At 42.1% G+C, this 21,892-nt stretch overlaps 1 protein-coding gene across 5 annotated transcripts in view; it reads right to left on the reverse strand.

Annotated features, from left to right (window-relative positions):
• rptor (regulatory associated protein of MTOR, complex 1) overlaps positions 1-21,892 on the reverse strand; it is a 154,183-nt gene that overhangs the window by 123,640 nt on the left and 8,651 nt on the right. For all 5 annotated transcript variants that reach the window (XM_047333633.1, XM_047333631.1, XM_047333632.1 and 2 more), the window contains exons 3-4: positions 12,460-12,562; positions 10,805-10,887 (exon numbers count right to left, since the gene is read on the reverse strand). In XM_047333633.1, coding sequence (XP_047189589.1) covers positions 10,805-10,887; positions 12,460-12,562 — 186 coding nt within the window. The remainder of the gene's footprint in view (positions 1-10,804; positions 10,888-12,459; positions 12,563-21,892) is intronic.

Below are 21,892 nucleotides of genomic sequence, written 5' to 3' on the forward strand. Positions count from 1 at the left end.
ATAAATGTTTAATGCAATATTTCCGTTTAACCCCTTGAAATAATGCTCAAAGTCTTCACTTCAATCAAATCTTGATTGTTTCATTTCAACTCCATTGTGCTTGGGTATAGAGGCTACATTGCAAAAATGGTTTCACTGTCCAAATAGTCAGTGATTGATATGGAGTGGTCAAAGGAGAGATGTCCAAGTCATATGTACTAACAACTCCTAGACAGGGCAAATGTTTACAGTAACCATGCCAACAGACATGTTGTCCCACCTAACAGTTGACACATCACTATTGCTGGAAGAGACCGATCTGACAGCCACACATTCTTTAACACCGGCAAGCAGTTCACCACACGTTACACTGTCACAGCTCCAGCTATAAATGCTACAGCATCATAGCTTATGGTTATGAGTTGTGGTAGGCAGCCAGAGTAAATTTCTTATTTGATGTAATACACTGACAAGTTTTACCTTGATCTTGAAGGTTTGGTATACCTCTGTATGACCTGCATTTTTTTTATAATCAAAGGAACATTGTGCCAAATGTGATCTGGCATTTTATTTTTAATATATATATATATCAACATTTTAATTGGCCATTCCCCTGGGGACTGGACAAGTTTGAGAGACACTTGAACTCAAAGCAAAGAAGGAAGGAGCTTTTGAATTATAATATTGCAGCCACGGCTGACTGGGAAGAGCTGTGTTAATAATACAGGACAGTAACATGTAGACCATACACTCTGGATGATCAGTGTGCAGAAGACAAAGCTCAGCGCTGCGTAGTGAAGTGACTCAGATGAGTTGCGAAGTCACAAAAATGTCTTCACGGATGAGGCGCTTTCTGTCCTCGCTCCGCTCCTCCGCAGTTCAAATTTACAAATTCCTATGCTCATCGGATCCGTCCTAATTCAGCTATTTCGCACCATTGTTCTTAAACACACACACACACACACACACACACACACACACACACACACACACACACACACACACACACACACACACACACACACACACACACACACACACACACACACACACACACACACACACACACACACACACACACACACAGCTCAACTGGTTGGATTGGCGTGGTCGTAGCGACACATTTTACACATGGCTAAATTAAAAAGTGGCTCAATGAAAGGGGTGGGATGTGTATCTTTAATCTCTGTTCGCTGAGTCACATCCTGGCCTCCCATGTTTTCCCCCCTCCTGCTCTGCATCCTCTCCAAAAGATTGATGCCAACACATGTCTCCAGAACCCCCACACACACATATACTGAGACAGGATGTAATAATAATATCGCCATTTGTCTGCCAACAGTGCACAGGTGAGTCACGGTTTAGACATCAGCATGGCAAGAGCAATTCATTACACTGCTAAAAGGGACACATACATTCACATACCAGATGACAGCCTCATCCTTGTTTCATTAAATGTATAATTTTCAATCTCATCAATTACCCCAGTGCATCTTGGGATCTTTGTGATGTTCTGAATTCTGTCCTTTGTATTTGTTCCTGTGCTTCTCCTTCATGGAAAGACACTTCCTGACATTCATCCATTCTTCTGTTTGTGATTCGCTTAAAGTTGCAACAATCAATATTCTATGCCAACAATAGAGGGAATTACTATGTCTAATGTAAAAGCTGTCACTCACAGTGACAAATGCATAAAAATCACTGCCTGACTCTATAGTTAGTTACCCTCAGCTGCAGCGTGTTTTACCGTCGTTAAGCTCAAGGTGTCAGTTTGACTGCCCACAAATTTACTGTTTTGGTTCTGATTTACTACTTTACTCAGAAATAATTCCAGACGCACAAAAGCAGCTGTTTCAGTAAAACATACTCCTGATAAGCAAACTGCAAGCCACCTGCACAGCAACATGCAGCAGACAGACAAAGTCAAATGACTAGGCAGTAAACATCCTGAACATGCAAACCAAACAGTTTAAATGGGAGTGAATATTGTACTAATGTCCGACAACTGTCCAGAGACACGTCTCAAAATGATCGATAAGGATGTCTGCAATGGGTATAAAGAGGAATTTGAGGGATAACATCTTTGTATGTAGAACAGGGACGGGCAACTGTCCCCCGGGCAAGTGGCCCGCGTCGTCACTCAGTGTGGCCCGCGAGTCAATTTCCAAATATAAATAAATTGTTGGTGTCACAGGCCAACTACACAAGACGAAGAGAGACATGAGCGGCTATAAAAGAAAACTGGACAAAGAGAATCGTCACCAAGCACAAATATTCGGAAGGGGGATTGAATTCTTGCAGGTTTTGTTTTGTTGTGCACCTGTAACGGTGGTCAGAGCTCTAGTCGAGTGCTGTGCTGAGCAGTGTGTCATGGGTTCAAGTCCACATGATTAAGGCAGCTTTTTTCTGAATAGAATCATTACTAAATTCATTTGAATATGAAAAATAGAGATGTTGGTAAAATAAACTTTGATAACCGTTATATATTTTGTTGTATAATTAATTCAGTAGCTATAATTGGCTAATTGACTGTCACAATCTGGCCCTCTGGCAGTGAGGATAACAATTTTTGTGGCCCTCTCGATCATCAAATCATTCTACATTTATGTGAACTTTAAAAAGAGACTATGTAAGAGGAAGAATGTGTTTTCTTTCAAACCAATACGAATGAAAAGTTGCATTTATAAGAAAGACAACACAGCACTGCACATGTCTTGTTGATGCTTAATGCTTCTTGTTGTTCACACCGGCACTTGAGATAGATGTTACTGGTACGTATGACAGCAATATGCATTTTACTAATTTTATCCAGAGCTACTTATAACTGAGTGAAAACACTAAAGGGAAGCCTGTAGGAACTAAGCACTAAGTGCTTTATCTGTTCAATAAGATAAAAGAGCAAGAGAGCAATTAAACAAGTGCACAGAAAATAAGTGCTAGTTAGGTATGTTAGGGTCTTAGAAGAGGAGGTGCTCTCGGAAGAGATGGAGACGAAGCTGCTGCTCTGATGAGGGTACGGTATTGCATAATTTTGATTATGTTGTGTATGTGTAGTGCAAAGGAATCAGGAGGGCAGACAGACACAACATGGTCAGTGAAGGATCTGGGTCATCAGACATGAAAACCCAGGTTTCTCACAAAAGCGATGAAGAGATAATTTGAATTCACTATGATCATGTGTATTTCACACAACTGTTAATGAGCAGAAACACTCCAGGACAATCTTTACATCATTTCTTAGAGCATTCTTCTTCTTCCCTTTTTCAGAAGAGAAAGTAGGAACGAAGGCACATTCGATTTTAAAAAGGATGCTAGATTAAGGCTCTTGTCCTTGAAGCAATGATCAGTGAAATATTAGCAGTTTACTGGAATGAGGACAGACTTTGCACAAAACACGAGCCCATTTTGGGTCCCAACTCTTAGTTTAACAAAGCACTACTACAATTATTTAAAAAATAAACACAAATTCTGCAACACCTCAGTTTCCTCTATCTTATCAACACGAGGCGGCTTGAGGTCTCAGAACTGTCGTTTACTGGCATGTTTATGAGGTGATCTGCATCAGTGAGAGCTGCAATCAATAATCTCTGTCCCGCTGGGGAATGGCAGCGGTGAACTGTAGCCTTCCTCATGAGCACAATGTTTATAGACGTATTGGTGGGAAGTCTATAAGTCTTACAGTGGGCTAATGTTTTTTTTTTCTGTGGCTCCTATTGGACTGAGTGCACGAGGAGAGGCGAGGGGAGATCATTAAGGCGGTTTCCGCATCGCGTTATTCATTTCCAGCGCACACTGGTTCTCAACTGAACCCAAATGGGATTCAACTGATTTGGCAGCTGTGAGGGCTCCTCAAAGGGAATAGTGTAGGGGTTGGAGTGGTGGTGGTTATCGAGTCGGGACAGGAAGTATGTCCATAATTTGTAAGAGGAAAATAGAAGGTGTGAAAATAATCCACAATTGTTTTCCTATTTTTTGGGTCTTGCGTTTGAATTTGCTTCTATGACTAATGACAGTGCGTGCCAATGCTCGAATGCTTTGTCAGCACATACTCGCACACTAGACATGAACCAACCACATTTCCTTACTGCTGGGCACACAGCAGCTGCACACGACCATGCACTCTTATCATCACATGATTTGGGTTGTTGTCATTATCCCCATTTTTTTTTTTTCAACAGATATACCATATTAAACCACTGACTATTGCTCTTTCATCTTGGAAGGCCAGAGAAGAGTCTTCTGTTATGGTGAAACATCTCATGAACAGATAACAGTCCTTGACGCCAAACATGAGATGAAATGTATTCTTTTAAAATTCATAATCTCATCACGGCTACATATTTTAAATTATTCTTTTTAATAGAGAACGGTGTGATCCCTCCAGCAGCGCACTTTGCCTGTCGTCAGCGAGTCATGAGGGCGGCATCACAAACTCTACTAGATGGGGGTTATCATAAGTCACAAGGGCGTGCCACTGCTTGGAATTCCCCTGATATTCAGGATGTTTGTGTCACTGTTTCTCTCAGCCAAGAATGTGAAAAAGTAAATTCATTGCAAAGGGGAAAAACACGATGTGGCTAATTGACGCGTCATCTTTGTTCATCCCTAGTTTCTCTCCGTCACTGTCTCTCCTGTAGTAAAAACCTGGGCTCAGGGAGTCAAGGCTGCTGACAACTGTCTAAAAACATAACACTGTTCATGCAAAACATTCAGACCAGAGAGAAAAAGCTTGTAAACTCTGAGTAGACCGTTTGTTCTGCAGACATGTGGACTTGTCATATTGGGAAAAGCACTGGTGTAATTTGTCCCTAATAACGGCGGCTCAGTTTCATGACGTGTATCAGTAACTGGTTGGTTATTTGTGTTATCCATGTTTTTCCTGCTCCAAAATATCAAATGTGTGATGTCGAAAAGGTCTGTGTTGTCAGATTTTACTGGGGGTAGATATCCATCAATAGGTTAATATAGACTAATGCATTTATCTGTTCAGTAGGTACAATATGCTTTTCAATTTCTGTAGAGGCGATTCAATCGAAATACATCGGGTTTGAACACCCATTCAATCTCACAACATAAATCAAGTGTCCTTATTGGTAGATCATGACCCTCATATTGGCCCGACATGAAAACATTACAATTTCTTCTGGCAGAAATTTGGTCCATGTTGACGAGGGCTCGCTGACTGTAATGGGTACAAATACCTGGGACCAGAGTTAAATTCGCACCAGCTCCTGATTAGTCAGAGCCATAGCACCAATAACTTGGCAACTGGGCAACTGGCGCTGCAATCATGCATTCACTGATTTATTTCATATTAGGAATTCTTTCTCCGCTTAGTGGCGTTTCCAGGGTGACAAGAGAAAACCTTCAAAACAAATTTGTACCAAAGTTTCTGAGCTGCAGTTTACTGATACATTATGCAGAGACGGTAAACAACAAGGGGTCACACAGACTGCAGCAAGGCAGGAGAGGGTGATACAATGAGAGACAGAGAGAATCACACAAACAGAAATGACAATGACTGACCAGATACCAGTAAATCTGGTGTAAACTAGTGTTCGACCGATTTGTCGGCCGATAATATCGGCCGATGTTTGTGTTTTTTACATGTATCGGAATCGGCCGATGCGCGGCTGCCACGTTCGCCGATTTATTTATTTTTTGGGGGGACGGGCGCGAGGCTCGTGGTTGCTGTTTTACGCATCCTCCACGTCCTTGTGCTCTCTCTGCTCGTCGGCTGGCTCTTCTCGCCCCGTACCCTGATTCTCTTCCCCGTCTTTCCCCTCTCTGCTTCTGCAGGCTGGGACTGGCGGTGCCCCCCCTCGCGCCCCGCACAGAGTCCACCGGCGCGGCTGCCGGTGGACTAAAAATGTCCGCCGGCAGCCGCGCCGGTTCCCGAGATGCTCCAGAGCGACGTGAGCCTCATCTCCCTCTACCCAGGGAGGCGAGCCACGGCCTTGGCCATAACCCCACTTTGACTAAGACCACAGATCAGACGAGACAACCCGCTGAATTTAATTCTATTTAACAATAAATTGAGGGAGCAAAAGTAGTATCGGCTCCAAAAATCGTCTCAAGAAAATCGGCAGTCCGTATCGGTCATCGGCTAAGGCTGAAGAAGAAAAAAAAAAATCTGTATCGGTATCGGCCCTAAAAAATCTGTATCGGTCGATCCCTAGTGTAAACCGGTTTGTTTGGCAGCTGCATCGTGTTCTGCGAGTAAGCCATGCTGCATTGGCCTTTGAAAGGCCATTTGACGAGACAAGTACACGTATGCGGGTTTCATCTCAGCAACCAAACATCTAGCGAGGCAAGAGGAGAGAATTTCAAACTAGACTCCGAAACTTGTACAGGAGGTGATGGAGAGACGGAGAAAAAAAGGGCGTGAGGTGCAGAAAGAAAATGAAAGAGAACAAGTGAGGCTTGAAAGAGAATAGGAGAGCAGAGGAGGCATGTTGAGTTGGAAACCTCACAGAAAAATTGAAAGCGAAAGGAAGCGTTCTCACTAACATTGCTTCTTGATGCCTCTGCATGAAAGAAAAGCATCCCTCAGTTGAGTCCAGTCTGGGCTCTAATATAACACAATACAGGCACATTCAATAAAAGCACAGACAGCAGAGAAAGAATGAAGTTCAACAACAGCAACAACAACAATGGCTCACAAATAAAAGGCTGAATGTGAGAAATATTCCATTCATAATGTCATACGACAGAACAATAACAAAGCTGAGAGTTTATGAGTGAAGTGTGGCACTAAAATTATATTGATGTTTCCATTGTTCAGTTCCCACCCAGCGGACCAGTGTGAACCACATGGTGATTTACATTCACCACAGTCATCTTGTACACATAAACATCATGATTTCTAAAATGGAAAGTGACGCCCGTTTATCAGCTCAACAATAAAACACTGGATACATCTGGCTGCCATTATGAGGCTAAATGACAACTCACAACGGAAAACAAATCTCAACACTTATTTTCATTGACAATAGTGCGTTTTTCTTGCATTGCCTGATGACACTTTATTAGACTTTTTACATTTATTTTTGCCTTGATCCTTGAATCTTAGCAGTAGAAACATACATATCTGTGATATAAATGGTCCACAGCAATGACAGGCTGGTTAGGGTTAGGGTAAGCTCATTCAAGTTGGGTCTTCTAATAATGAATGGTGGTATCCGAAGGACAGTGCCGTACAGAATGTTTGTTTTATGCATGTGCCGCATTAGATCTCAGCTCAGAGGTATCATAGAATCTCCTCTTCACGCGAGTGCAAACCAGACACGCACAGAGACACGCACGAAACAAACGCAAGCGTGGACTCCAGAGAGCCTTGATTGAAAAAAAGAAGAGAATTTTTTTACTTTGATGTGATGTGGAAAACGATGATGAAGAAAGGTCAGAGAGAGTTTTAAAAAAAGAGCGTGAGGGAGTGTTGGGAGAGAAAGCCAGTGGGTAGCAGCCAAGACGGTGTTTGCCTTTCTCTCTGCATTTTCTGGCCGTGAGTGTAAATGTAAGAGTACAGAAGCAAACGGAGAAGTGAATTCGTGACGGCAGGCTGGCACAAATCAACTCCACTGTTCTGAACACAGCTCACACTAACCAACACCGGTGGGGGAAAAAAGTGACTCAACGGATTTTACATTTGCTCCTTGGTCTAATATTGACCGACTCGTGTCACCCGAAATAGACGTATTACAAGATTTGTTGCGATGGTAAAAAAAACGAGTCAATAGCTGCGGTGTAATTGACTGCTTGGTCAACAGTTTATGTAAGGTGTGTTGGCGAGCGCTGCTCTGCGGTGGTGCTGCAGAAGAAGAAAAAAAGGGAACAGCTTTCTCAAGCCTCCCACTTCTCCTCCTCCTGCACTCCTACCACCGTTTGCCGCCGACCTCCAAGGTCGGCAGAGCCCGAGCCCACATTCCTTCAGCTGCTGTCGGTCGACTTCATCCACCTCCTCGTGTCTCTCTTGTGTGTCACTTCTGTGGCGTCTCACCAAACAGCCACATTTTGTTTCGGGGTTTTTTTCACCTGTTTCTGTCGCCACTTTCTTAATAAACAACATACGTTGTTTGGTCGAGTATCCCACAGGTGTGGGATTTCATTAAAACAATTAAATCGATTTACTGATTTTCTTAATCAGTATTGAATTGTCAAAAAATGTATTGCAAAGCATTGATGAATCGATTTTTTTACCCAGTCCTACAAAAGAGACTTTTTGATACCATGTTTCGCAAGAAAAAGGCCTGATGACATCCTGTCCTCTGAAAACATCTTCGCAGGTGGTTTGAAATTCAGTTCAAATCCAATATCTGCAAATGCAGCTTTGCTCAACCGTATGGATCAGATTTCATGTTTTTCTACCACTTCCCCCCAACAGGACACATCTGACAAGGCAAGAAGCACTGAGAAAAATATATGGACACATCACGCACAGTTGTCATGTCGCGCAGACTTTGAGATTTTCACATGAAATAAGACGGGCTTCTTTGGTAATGCTAAGGTCCCATCACCATGGTAGTCAGAAGATGCAATCTCACCCCAAATTCACATTGAATGAAATATGTCAGCAGCACATTATGAGCATGGAATCAATGTATTTCACCTTCTCTCTGATCTCATTCAAAGCCGTCACTGTCCGAAGACCCCGGCTTAGAACTGAGTTTTTTATAGAGGAGGTTGTTCCTCTCTACTGACAAAACAATCAAAACACTTAAACATTGACCTTTCAGGAAAAGAGTGGCGGGCACCACTTCCTAAAGAAAATGCCACAGTGTCATAAAGTGTGACTGTTTGTTATTTATTCTGTCATCTACGAGCGGAACTAATCACGAAATGAGAAGATTAAAAATCTAGGTGGCTTAGCACCGCAGCTTAACAACGTCCTGGGGAAAACCCAGCGGATCCTCTTCCGCAGCACAAAGGTCTTCCTCAGACTAACTAATCTCAGAAATCCAATGGACCAAAACACCTGTCCGGGTGTTTATCTATTAGCACATAATGAAACCAGAAAGCACATAAAAATGGGTCTGTGCGTTTACAGCAAACAGTTTTGAAGATAATTTTCAACTCAAAAAATGAGTTGAAATTTTCTTTTTTCTTTAACATTTGGCTGAGGTCAGTGTAACTGACTCCGCAAATACATCATGACATGCATGAAGCAATGAGCAGGCTGTAATGTGCCTTAAATTAATATATGCAACAAATGTCATATTTGTATCTGTTGACTGGCGCTCTATGATCACGCCATCTCACTGTTCCCTCTTTTTCTGCGACGGTTTAATGGCACCAACTGGAGATTAAGCACCGACAGCCATTAAACTCCCAATATTCCAGCAACAGTAGTGGACGAAAACACACATTGACTTGCATTTTTCTGTTGCTTTTTTTCTGGACATTAATGTAAAAGTTTGCACTTAAGTTGGATAGAAACCATTTTGTGGAAGGTAAAAATTTGTAGGACAGCAGCTAATGTCTTCACATTTCTTGTCTTTTTTTGTCTTAAATAAAGGCCGGAAAACAGTGAAAAATGCCCTTTGCAGTTTCTCGAAGTTCACGTTAACATGAAGGAAGAAGGAACTGGTGAATTTTCTACATCTCTGCTCAAAAAATGAAAATTAGCTGTTAATTTTCTGTCATTCCACAGAATGTTTTAACTGATTGAAGAAAAGGTTTAGTACATCGATGCTGTGCGATGTCGTCAGTGTGGATTGTTAAATCTACAGTTGAAGCATATCCGGACATCTAAAACAATGCAATACCGTCATGAGTTAGCTTCTCTTCCTCATTCCCTCTCCCCCCTCCTAACAGTGTGTGAGCAGGTTACAGAGCACAACTCAGCTCCATCGCTGCTATTCCTCACAGTGTAAAATCCTTTTTGTCTTCTAGACTCACTCGTCTTGCTGTATCAGGCTCCTGTCTGAGCGTAGAGGGACTGTATTAGGAGTGATAGAGGGGCTGCTTCTGCCATCTGCTCCAGCAAAGAGGCTCCTGAGCTGCGAGGCCGAGGGGCAGCTCGAGGAGGACAACAGACCGAGGAGCGTCTGAGAAAACACTGACCTCGCTCGCAGCCAAAAAAGTACAGCTGCTGTCATTGATACGAATTCATATGCACACATAAACGTATAACAGCCGAATTTATGAGAACACGTTAAAAAAAATATATATATATGAATCACTGTCATGATCACTAAATGCAAACACTGTAAATATGGGCCACGAAGTTACCATGACAACTACAGGAAATGAGTTTTTCCCGGCTCGCATACATCAAACTGTTTTTGCACATCCACACATTGAACAAGCAGATATGTGCAAGTTATCAGAGCGTTACTCGGGTTTCATCAGGACAAGAACTGTGTTTTTTCTATCACGTTTTTACACAAGAGAGCGAGGAAACTGTGCGTAAAGTGAAACCAGAAGAAAGTGAGATGAATAAAAACAACAGCCTGCCACTTTCTAGAAAGCCTGTTCTGGCACAGAACTACTACCGGTATCATTTTGGTTCATAGGATTGGCAAAAACCTGAAAGACACTCAGCGTAGTCTGCCAACATCTATAAAACTAATTCTAAAACTACTTAGAAATAAGCTAAGAATGGCTTAATGGACGCCAGATCACTCAGTGATGATATGATGTGACCAAGGTCAAGACTTTTCTTCCAAGAAGCATTTCATCCAAGTGTGTATTTGCTGTCATATGTAGAGTAATGAGTGTGTGTGTGAGTGTGTGTGTGTGTGTGTGTGTGTGCGTGGTGTCAGAGTAATCATAAGAACATGTAAGAGAGGGAGGGAGGGAGGCTGGTTCATGTGAACCCACTCACCCTGGGTTGCCAGTTTTCATATTGCTTCTGCAGGTTCGCTCCGATGGTCTCCAGGGCTTTCTGTGGACTCATCGACAGAGGATCTGGCAAGCAAACACAGAAGTAAAACACACTGCGTACACACAGACACTAGGTACGTACACACACGTACACGTACACACACACGTACGTACGTACGTACGTACGCACACACACACACACACACACACACACACACACACACACACACACACACACACACACACACACACACACACACACACACACACACACACACACACACACACACACACACACACACACACACACACACACACACACACAACATTCGTGGCAGGGTGAAACAGTACTCGCTCAATCTAGAGGTGACAAGTCAGCCATAATTATACAGTGTTGGATTTTTTTAGCTGGCAGTTTTACCCAGAACAATGTAACAAACCTATTGTTATCGAATACAACAAAAAAAAAACACACCAAAACTCTGATGACAAAAGCAAAGTTTGTCCCTTCGGCAATAAAGGAAATGTTCTTATCAAATCAAAAACAGGCTTTGGGAAAGTAGCAGCAGCCCCCTCAGGTTAAAATATTGATGAGGCTGCATCAATACGGCATAAAGAATAGCAAAATATAGATTGAGGATGGATCAAATTGCGCTCAGCGGGCAGAGAAGAATGTTTCAGCGAGTTTGCAGGAGATACTGATATGCTTTATTCAGTGAATTCATCCAAATGCTCTTATGATGAATGAGGCCTCGCATCTGAATGATTGTGTTTGATGCTTTAAATAATAAATTCTGTCTTGCTGAATCTCAAGGAACAATACACTTTTCTTGGGATATTAAGGAATCAGTAATTACTTATTTTTTTAACTAATTATATAGTCTCCTCATTCTATAAATGACATTTATTATTATTATTATTCTGTACATTTTTTCTCAAATTGGACCTGCAGGAATAATTAATAAAACGTATGATACAATAGTGAGTGACTTTTTACAAAAACCTAGTGCATTATTGCAACACCAAGAGCTCTACCTACAACATTTCACAATTTCCGGTCATGGTACCACTTGATTAAAGAAGTTCTCATACAACTGCACGAAGCAGATGTAAGTCCTTCTGTGAGCATATAGATGCAGCAGATTCCATAAATGATACACTGTGGTGCATTTAAGGACATCACCCCTACCTCTTGGAAACAGAGCGGCAGGTCTGCGGTGTCAGAGGTTGCTCAGAAAGTTAGGAAACTTTAAGAACTTTGTTCACTCTTTCATGTTGCTTCCCTCACTCTTAAAGAGTCGAGGAGTCTCAGGGGAGACAAACAGTGGTTTTGAGGTTTCCGTTCAATAGTGACGCTTCCTTTGTCTTTGTTCTGAGTTACGTAGTGTGGTTCTGCTGGGGGCAGACGGCTTCATCCCTACCTGACAGAGAGCTTATGAATTGAGCTCCCATGGGAAAAGACTGACAATATCCTTAAATGCTGCACTGTCAAAGCTAAACCTCTGCTCTCAAGGTTTCCCATAGATTGCTGTTTTCAGGCTAAGGTAGACCACTGACAAATGGCATCAGCTTGAGTGTCATACATGTTTTAAAATAGCTTTCTTGGAAAAAATGAAAGCACTTGCTTATTCATTTTCATGACATGGACTCACTCACCGATCCAGCACTCCAGTCTGGCGCAGGGGGAGGTCTTGACCACATCGGGGGGGTCCACTCCGACGTTGAGACACAACACCAGCGCTACGCTCACTGTCTTCATCTGGGAGAGAAGACACGGGACACAACATTACCATCACATTAGCACTTGCGTCAAAACAGTCTAGAGGATTCATCGTTAATGATTTTCAAAATCACATTAAATCTTTATTCGTCTAAGAAACTGGACTTAGCGTTCAGGGGGCAAATGAAGATCCAGTGAAGCAGTGAAGCAGGGGGGCAAGACACTTACTACAGTATTTAATTGGAAAGGAGATTTATTCACGTCCAAATTGTCCCATCTGATCCAGGGATTCCAAACATGAGAATACAGCTCAGTCTGTCTTACAGCAAGAGAGTACTGTCACTGCATTGAGGGATCTAACGTGAAACTGGACACAAGGAATTTAAAGCGAAACTAAAGATGCAGGTCACGCTGAGCGCATTTTGGATTAATAAATCATCAAAGCCCTAAATGATGTTCATGTCAGGAGCGTAGGCAGATCAGACGAGCACAAAAAAGTAGAAACTGCCAACACTTGCTTAATGAAGAACATTTTAATAGTGTGCTGGTGTTTCTTCTTGCCAGTGAATGGATAAATAAATCAGTATGAAAAAAGAACAGGAGCATCACATCAACTGACTGATGTCACACCAGGTAAAGAATCGTAACACCGAGCCCACTGTGGCAGGAAGTGTGTGCGTGTGTGCGGGGGGGGGGGTACAGATCAAAGTACAGCAACCATTGTTCTGTATGTTATGTGGCAAAGTGAGCCATCACTGCATCTTCACAATCAGCACTTCAGAAATGTTCCTTTGTGCAGCGGCGCAAGCGTCAGCCATCGTGACACCCTGACGCCTCAACCAGTATCTCTTATTAACAAGGACAACGATGCGATAAGCTGCCTGATGCGCTGTCGTACGTCTTCTTGCTCAAACTTGCACTTGAACACAACCCTGAAAGGTGCCACATTTATGTTGTGCAGCTGCACAAGAGGAAATTAAAATTTATCTCGTTCAGTGATAGATTACAACGTGAAGATGACAGATGTTACTTCCTTATCCATCATATTCCGTCGCCGAACAGGAAACAGTAGGCTAATTGCGCATCTTGTTGCCACACAGCTGCAATACTGTGGAAGGTAAAAAAAAAAATATGATTCCGGAGAGTTTTGGGGTTTTTCAAACAATTTTGTAATAACAGTTTGCATCTAGTGTATTTAATAATGGCCCACTTTCTAATGTAGTTTGAGAATTCAGACAGGGAGAGACAGGTATATCATGTGCTGATGCACAGAGGAATAGCCGTAATATTTATAAATGTAGTTAAATAGAATTTCCAACAAACTCTTTATAACAACAACAACCAAACAGAAACATAGTTTTCTACATTGAAGGTGAATTAGCTTCTTTCCAAAGAACCGTCGTATGGAGTCGGCTGGTACTGTTTCAGAGAGTAAAAACGACTGCATGCGAGAATGCAAATGTCCACAAATGTTGCTCCCAAATTTTCCCTAACTTTTCCAGGGAGCCCCTTGGTAACATATCCGGAAGTTTTGTCAGAGTAAGCCCATGTGAGGATACAGCATAAAATCTCCAGAAGATTCACTGCGAGCAAGTGGGCGCTCTACCAGGGTGCCACCCCTCACCCGAATGTTACGGAAATGTTCCTACTGTTGTGAACTCAGGCAATCTCCTGCTGCGTTCTTCATACTGTGCGAACGGCAAACTCTAGTAAAATATCCGGACAATAATTCCCCCCACCCCAATTTTCCAGATATTTTCTGGAGTCCTCCTGATGTAGATTCAATGCAGGGCTGGTACAACTGTTGGGGGAGGAGGGGCTGCTTTGGGAATAGGAGCTGCCATCTCAGACAAAAAGTCACAAAGTCTAAGGGAACTTTAGCAAATTTATGTTTTTCCTTTTTCATAACGATTAGCTATTTCCCTACAATGCTTGTAGGTAGGGTAACATACAGATGACCACTGGTGGAAAGAGAACACCAGAAAAGGCTGAAAATGTAATTTTTCTGGAAGTTTAATGGGTGTTTTGATGAAGTACTCTTACTGGCTCTTTACTCGCTTAGGGTTTATTGACTATGCATTAACCAGCATAGCTGCTGTCAACTTGAATAATATGTTTATGTTTCACTTCACTTGATGTCACATTCTGCTCTACTGTCTGCTCTGTGTTTGTGTGTGTGTGTGTGTGTAGTCAAACACACAAACAGCTGCATGCAAACATTTGTTCAGCGCTTTAGTCATTTCATAGTTTACACACGTACAAAGCTTCCGTGCAAGTCAATGCACTAGTGCCAAGTGACCTTTACCAGGCAGTGCTAGATACTGTCTCAGTGCGTAATGTAAACCTATAGCGCGTGTTGCATTTGTGCGTGTGTGTGTGGGTTACATGATGTCCCCAAGCTGAGCAGCGTTAGGAAGGCTGTTGTTGTGAGGGTAATTAAGGCGCCCTCTGCTTTCCCACCGCCAGAGTAAAAGGTCAGTGTGCTAGTGGGACGCAGCAGGACAAGACCCAACATGCACTGCATCCGCACACACCCAGGCACACTGCAGTATATCCCCTCGGTTATTTCCACCTGACCCCTCACCCTTCTCCCACCTGCATGGTCGGTAACATTTTTCCATTTACTCCAGACAGCGCCGTATCAGAATTAATTCAGTTCACTGTGGCATGATAGGGCCCAAACAGGGCGAAGGGTCTACCGCCATGCAACCGATGGCATTTTGAACCAAATGCTAACATCAGCATGCTATCACATTTGATTCAATCAATCTGTCCAGCATCAAATGGCATCCTTCTCTTGTTTGCATCAGTAATAAATAAATAAACAAATATATATAAAGTAAATCAAATAGTTTTCTTGTATTTCCATTGTTGTCATCCTAACTCCTTCATGTGTTTCCTGGCTAATGGTTACTAGCTGCCTAGTTTGCCAACGTAGTTGTACATGGATTAATGTGTTGTTCTCTTCCATACTGACTACATCATTAACAGTGTAGGTTAGCTAATGACATCGACAAAAGCTAATTGGAGTCAGGTTTTCATATCCTGGAGTCCAGTCAGTGACACCCGGATTGGAGGTGTTGGTTGGAGGGGCTGTTCTGAAGAAGCGTCTGCTAATGTGAACGATGCCTTGTAAAAAAGATTTACTGTTGATATGCGGTCATATTAAAAAGGATTCAAAAGTCATATCACAGAGATATTCATTATTCCACAGTCAGACAAAGTTCTCTATAACTGGAGAAGATTTAGTTCTGTGGCTACTTTATCTGACAGCTCGGTGGGTGTCTGGCTAAGACGGCAACATAAGGCACAGCACAGAACACTCACTAAAATAAAAGGTAAAATAAAACAGACAAAGTAACAGCTAAAGACGAAAATGAATAATTTTCGCTGGTTAATGTTAATCTGTTCATGAGACAAAATACGCACGTCATGGTGCATGGTGTCCATGGCAGGACGACATGGGAGGAGCCTTTGCTCACACCTGAACTTTGAACAGCAGCTTGAATTTCTTTGCATTGCGAAAATGTTTTGTAGACTGAAGAAACCGGGGTTGAATTATTACGTAAATTACAGTGGCGGGAGAATAATAATTTGGGTCTTCCCTCGCTCTGGGCCTGGACAGCTCAAAATCATCGAGGGGCAATTCATTTTCAAGTTTATCATATTGTAAGGTTATATTGACATTATGCCGTTTAACTCTGCCATTGGAATGATAATAAAAACCTAAATTTATTCATGTAGGTCGATGATGGCCAGTGGAGAGCACAACTCCTTTGTGCTGCTAAATAATGCGGTTGGCATGCGTCCAGCGTCGGGCGCTCACGGAGACGGCAGTCTTCACCTGTCAATTGTTAATTGTCCCAATGCAAGCTAGTATTTTCAGATAATTTTCCTAAAATTCACTATTTTATGTAGGTGATTGAGATTATGATTAAACTCCTTAGCTCATAACACCTCAAGTCAACCCGCAGACGAGAGGGGAGCTTTCAGACAACTAGAGCAGATGCTCACTTGTGTCGGGGCAGAGCGCACAGTTGGTTCTGTGACGGTCAGGTGGATGTGCCTGAACACAGCTGGTGGTGAACAGTTCTACATGCCAGAGAAGACGGGTCAAATTATTTTAGCATGCTGCATATTGTACATATTGCAATAAAAGAAGGTGAACTGATCCAGCACCAGTAGAAAACATGTGCACCATCTCCTATTATGGCACTTTCTTTTTCCCATTCATATCAGTGACGGAGACTTCACATTGACCTACTTGCAGTCATCGATCGCCTTGCTGTGCTAAGCCATTTTAATATTTCAGAGACAGTGCGACTCACAGGTGAATTACAGCTGCGCTTTAGTCATTCAATTTATTAGACTGAAGTAGCTGCTAAAATGATAGACTTTCTTTTCTGGACCTCTGAAAGCAGGACTTCAATCTCGGTTCGTAAACGTCTTCTTTTTACTCTTTGATGCCGTTTTCATGAATGAACTCTTCCTGACATGTGGCAGGAACAGAAACCTTATGTGGCCTCATTGAAGAATCAGACATGGCCTGTTCGTACAACCTCACAGTACGAACAAATGTAAGATAAATTTAGGATAAGAATACGAAAATGTTTTTGCAGGAGGCCAATGGAAATAACTCTGCTACAGAATGACTTCAAACAAAAAAAATCCACAGTTTGGAGCGGTTGAGTCAAGGCCGAGATCTTAACCAAATACTGATGCTCGGCTGCCTTGTTCTGACCTCGAGAGAGCTGTTCACAGCGGCCTTCCTAAAGATCCGTCTGTGCTGAAGCAGTTCTGTCGAAAGAATGGTCAGTAAATCCTCCTAACTGCTCTGCAGGTCAGGTTCAGCAGCTACCAGAAGCATTGGTGTGAGGTTAAAAAGTCTAAGATTTTCTCCCCAGTCACTGGATCTAAAACTCAGTCAGCTTTCATGGGACATACTGTAAAGATTTTTCACTTCCTTTATCCTTCAAAGAACTGGAAGCTTTTGGTGGAGAATGATCCAATGTCCCCCGACGCACAGCTTCCACTCAAATGACAGAAACGTCAATGAAGATTCAAGCTGTTTGGAAGCCATACGGTGGCTCTGTTGCTTACTACGCACTTTCACTTTTCGCATCATCTTGTACAAACATCTGCATTTTTCCTTCACACCTGAAAGGTGCATGTAGATCCGCTTGACAGAAAGAACATCTCATTGCCCAAAATGTGCTCTGCTCAGACAATACACAAGTCATTTGAATAAATATATGTGCACACTTGTACAAAATTGAAACAGGTTGAGTTATACTGCCTCAACGAGAAGATTTTGATGCCAATATGCACGTAAATGTGCCTCTTCTCTGTCAGCTCGGCATGGGCTGCAACTGATCCACACCCATACATCTAAAATCATATTACAAAGACACAGACTTAACTGGGAATAACCAGGGCAGGTTTGCCCTTTCAAATACAACAGCAGAAGTGACAGCACACTATTAATGCAAATTCCAGAGAGAGAGAAAGAGAGAGAAAATGTTCCTGTCATGGCAGGTAAAATGTCAAGGAAAACTGTTGACTCTCTGGGGGAGGAGGTAAATTATCATTTCTTTCATGTCTTACCTCAACATGGACCAGCATAAAAATGTACAAAAGATAAAGATATTGGGACTTCAGCGAATAGTCAAACCTGTCGCCCAAGGTACAATGAGGACAGGAGACCCCATTGTTGCCACCACAATGGTTTCACGCTGGTGTTAATCGGGGTTATAATTAAGTGGCTCGTGTTGGCGAGATAATCAACATTCGAGAATGGACATCCCTGATGAAATATTTGTTTCCGTCCGGCATCCCACGCAGGCAATCTAAAATACACTGGATATTTATTTGCATCAGAATAACACAGATCAATGAGGGTTAGTGTTTCTCTGTTCCCCCTCATCATTGCGACACAACATGGCATTTGAGTGTGATGGCACACAGGTGTGCTCCACATTGTTTCTGACGGATTTATCCGCTTGTTTATTCAGCGTATTACTTCATGCACACAGTGGGGTTTGTAAATGATTGAATCAATAAAATAATTGTATTGGGCAGAAATTTATCAGTTTGTACGGCTTACACCAATGACACAGTGTGTCCCCTGTGTAAACCTTAGATCTTGAAGTGAAAAATGTCGTCTGTCAGGAAATAGGAAAGCTAACATTAATAGTAAAATGTTATTTACTTTTTATGTCAAAAGTTTGGTTTCTACATTGGCCTAATTATCTCACTTGAATGTAGGACTGCAACTAACAATTATTTCTATTATAGATTCATGTGTCAGTATTGATGAATAGAATGTGTCAGAAAATAGAGAAAAAGGGCCAGGCACAATTGACATCTTGAAATGACTTGTTTTGTGTAACAAACAATGCGGAACTCAAAGATTTTCAGTTTAATATTTGTTAAATAAATTAGATCAGAGGATAGTGAAAATAATAATTGGTTACAGCTCTAGAATACAGAAACAGCCAGAGTGTAATCAAATTGCGTCAAGAGAAAGCAAGGTGGACGTGTTGAAGGCAGTGACAATGAGGAAAGAGTGAAAGCTGCATGAGCGTGGCAGATGGAGAACAGGAACAAGTACGGAATCCCTCTGTACTAAGCACCTTTTGACCCCTAACAAGACGGGAGGCTCCGGCCTGTTAATTTGATTATTAGTATTAAACTGAGAGGACAGCCTCAACAAAATGAGATTTTAATACAGGTATGTTGTGATCCTCATAGATTTACAATAATCTCATTAAGTCTTCTTCTGTTTGAGGCACAGGGTGAGGAGGAGGAGAGAGAGGAAAGAACAGACAAACAGAGGGGAAGGGGGAGACTTAGACATAATGTGCGCGTGTGTGCATTCACATGAGCAAGAGTTTTAGGGGAAGTGATGTTTAAATGTTAGGGATAGGGCTCAGCAAGTACTAGTTAAGGTTAGAGTGTGTCTTGAGGAAATTAATGTAAGTCAATGTAATGTCCTGAGACATGACCTTGTGTGCGCGTGTCCCTGTTTAGGCCTGTGCACATAATTGGTTGGTGCTCTCCTCTCATTAATAGCTAGAGGACTCCGGGGGACTTCCCAGCCGTTTCCCTCGGCGCCCTTTTAAGACTCCAATACAAGCCCCCCAGCTCTGCTCGCTGCGTTGATAAATGGCCCCCATTTATTCCATTTGTTAGGCCCACAATAAATAAAGGTTATTAAAATGGTGAAGACAATCGATCTCTTTTTGGCACGCTCTACCACACCAACAGGTCCGTTATTGGTGTGTGTGTGTGTGTGTGTGTGTGTGTGTGTGTGTGTGTGTGTGCATGTGCATGTGTGGTTTCAGAAAGTACGTCCGGTCAAATGCATTGATGCTGTTGCACAAAAAGTGACAGGAGTAGCTGTATGACGAGAAAACGTTCAACCTCTGCATTATTTCTTACCTCCTCGCACTCTCGACAATTGCTGTAAAAAACTGGGCATGACCATCATCATTTTTTGGGAAAGGTTTGGAAACTATAATTTTCATGCACTGTTCCGTCCGACAGGAAGTTTCAAACACTGTTAAATTCTGACATGCACTCCAGCTGCATGGGGATTAGTGAAGAACCTGCAAACTGCTGTCAAGTTCCCACGGGCAGCACCAACTTACAGATAACATTCAGTGCACAGGACAGTGCTAAGGATATACTTTAGACACACTGTATTGATTCTGTTTAAAAAAAATAATTCTAAAATCGTCACTGTGCTACAGGCAACATTTACTCATGGAATCTACAAAGATGCCTGGTGTGAAGAAATTAAATCATGGATTACTACTGACAAAGTCATGAGCCAGTGCTAGTCTCTTTTCTCATGAATAATATAAATGGGTGAGAAGCTAAAGAAAGCCTCAGCTGGGACACTGTACTGAAAACATACAATAAAAGCATAAGACTGTGATACAGGTGGTGTGGCTGCTGGGACCACGTCAGGCCACTTTCAGCACGATAAAAAAGCTTGGATATCTTTCTGCCTGATGCCGTTCACTCCCCGATGCCTCTGCATCCATCTCTACCAGACGACAAAGAGCGTTACTGCTCATTAATCTTGATTCCCAATAAAAACCATCAGCATTATCCTTCCACTAATTACAATGATACAAGGAGGAAATAAAAGATGTTGTAAACTGAGTCATACCCTTGCAACTATTGAGCTCGAGGAAAAGTCCTGTAGATCCAGAAATGCCAATATGCTTATAGGAATCTATGACAAAAGCAAATGAACGAGTGATAAACGGCAGCATGTGGGAAGTGTCAGACCTGTTTGTGTATCAGTATATACGCATCTCACGGTCACTTCGGCAAGGTAGGAGCTTTGAATGTCCAGCTATTGGTTTCTCACGTACGGACTAAGGTGCATTCGCCACCATAATTTAACAAAGATATAATCACTAGCATGGAATTGTTTACTTTAGCACTGTACCTTGCAGACATGTTTTGTTTTCAAGCTTGTGTGTCTGAAAGTCCATGTGCTGCTTAATGAGCTGTATACATTGATTGAATACGACTAATGATGCAGAAGATAAAGCAGCACAGACCACCTGTCTCATTTCCACATTATTACAATGGGCTGGGGTATTGATGACTTATTGATTTCATTACTCCTAAGTCAAAACACAGCAGTGTGAAAATAAGCTGTGAGGCATATGAGCTAAATTTAAATGAGCCCAGTGTGTGTGTGTGTGTGTGTGTGTGTGTGTGTGTGTGTGTGTGTGTGTGTGTGTGTGTGTGTGTGTGTGTGTGTGTGTGTGTGTGTGTGACCAACAGCTGTCCAAAAAGGTGCAAGTTGGTCATCTGGCAACCATCGCAAGCCACAGTGCTTCACACTGATTCCAAAATGTCAACCTGATGATAAATTATCAATATAAAAGTGTCATGTTTCATAATGAGCTCTATTATTTATTTCGTTGTGAAGCACATTAGGGTCGGACGGTGTCCAATTTGCAGTAAACTTCAAACGGGATTTTGCATTTTATATTATGGTAACATTTGACACATTTTTATCTTCATTTACTCTATTTTTATGTGAAGCACTCCATTCATGTAATGTCCTTGTTGCGGAGCATTTTTAGCTGCATTCTTGTATGAGAGGTGCCACAAAAGTAACATTTATTATCATAATTTTTCTCTGTGAGGGTAAAATTATAATTTCCAGGGGGTTTCCCACCTCTCACCCAATGTCAGCTGGGATTGGCTCCAGACCATAGACTGAATTTAAAATGGTAAATGGACTGTATTTATATAGAACTTTTCTAGTCTTACTGACCACCAGTCAAATTCACCCATTCAGAAACACATTCCTTCAGCTCTGCTGGTTAATGCACTTTTTCT

The sequence above is a fragment of the Scophthalmus maximus genome, chromosome 8, assembly GCF_022379125.1.
Source record: "Scophthalmus maximus strain ysfricsl-2021 chromosome 8, ASM2237912v1, whole genome shotgun sequence".
NCBI lineage: Eukaryota > Metazoa > Chordata > Actinopteri > Pleuronectiformes > Scophthalmidae > Scophthalmus > Scophthalmus maximus.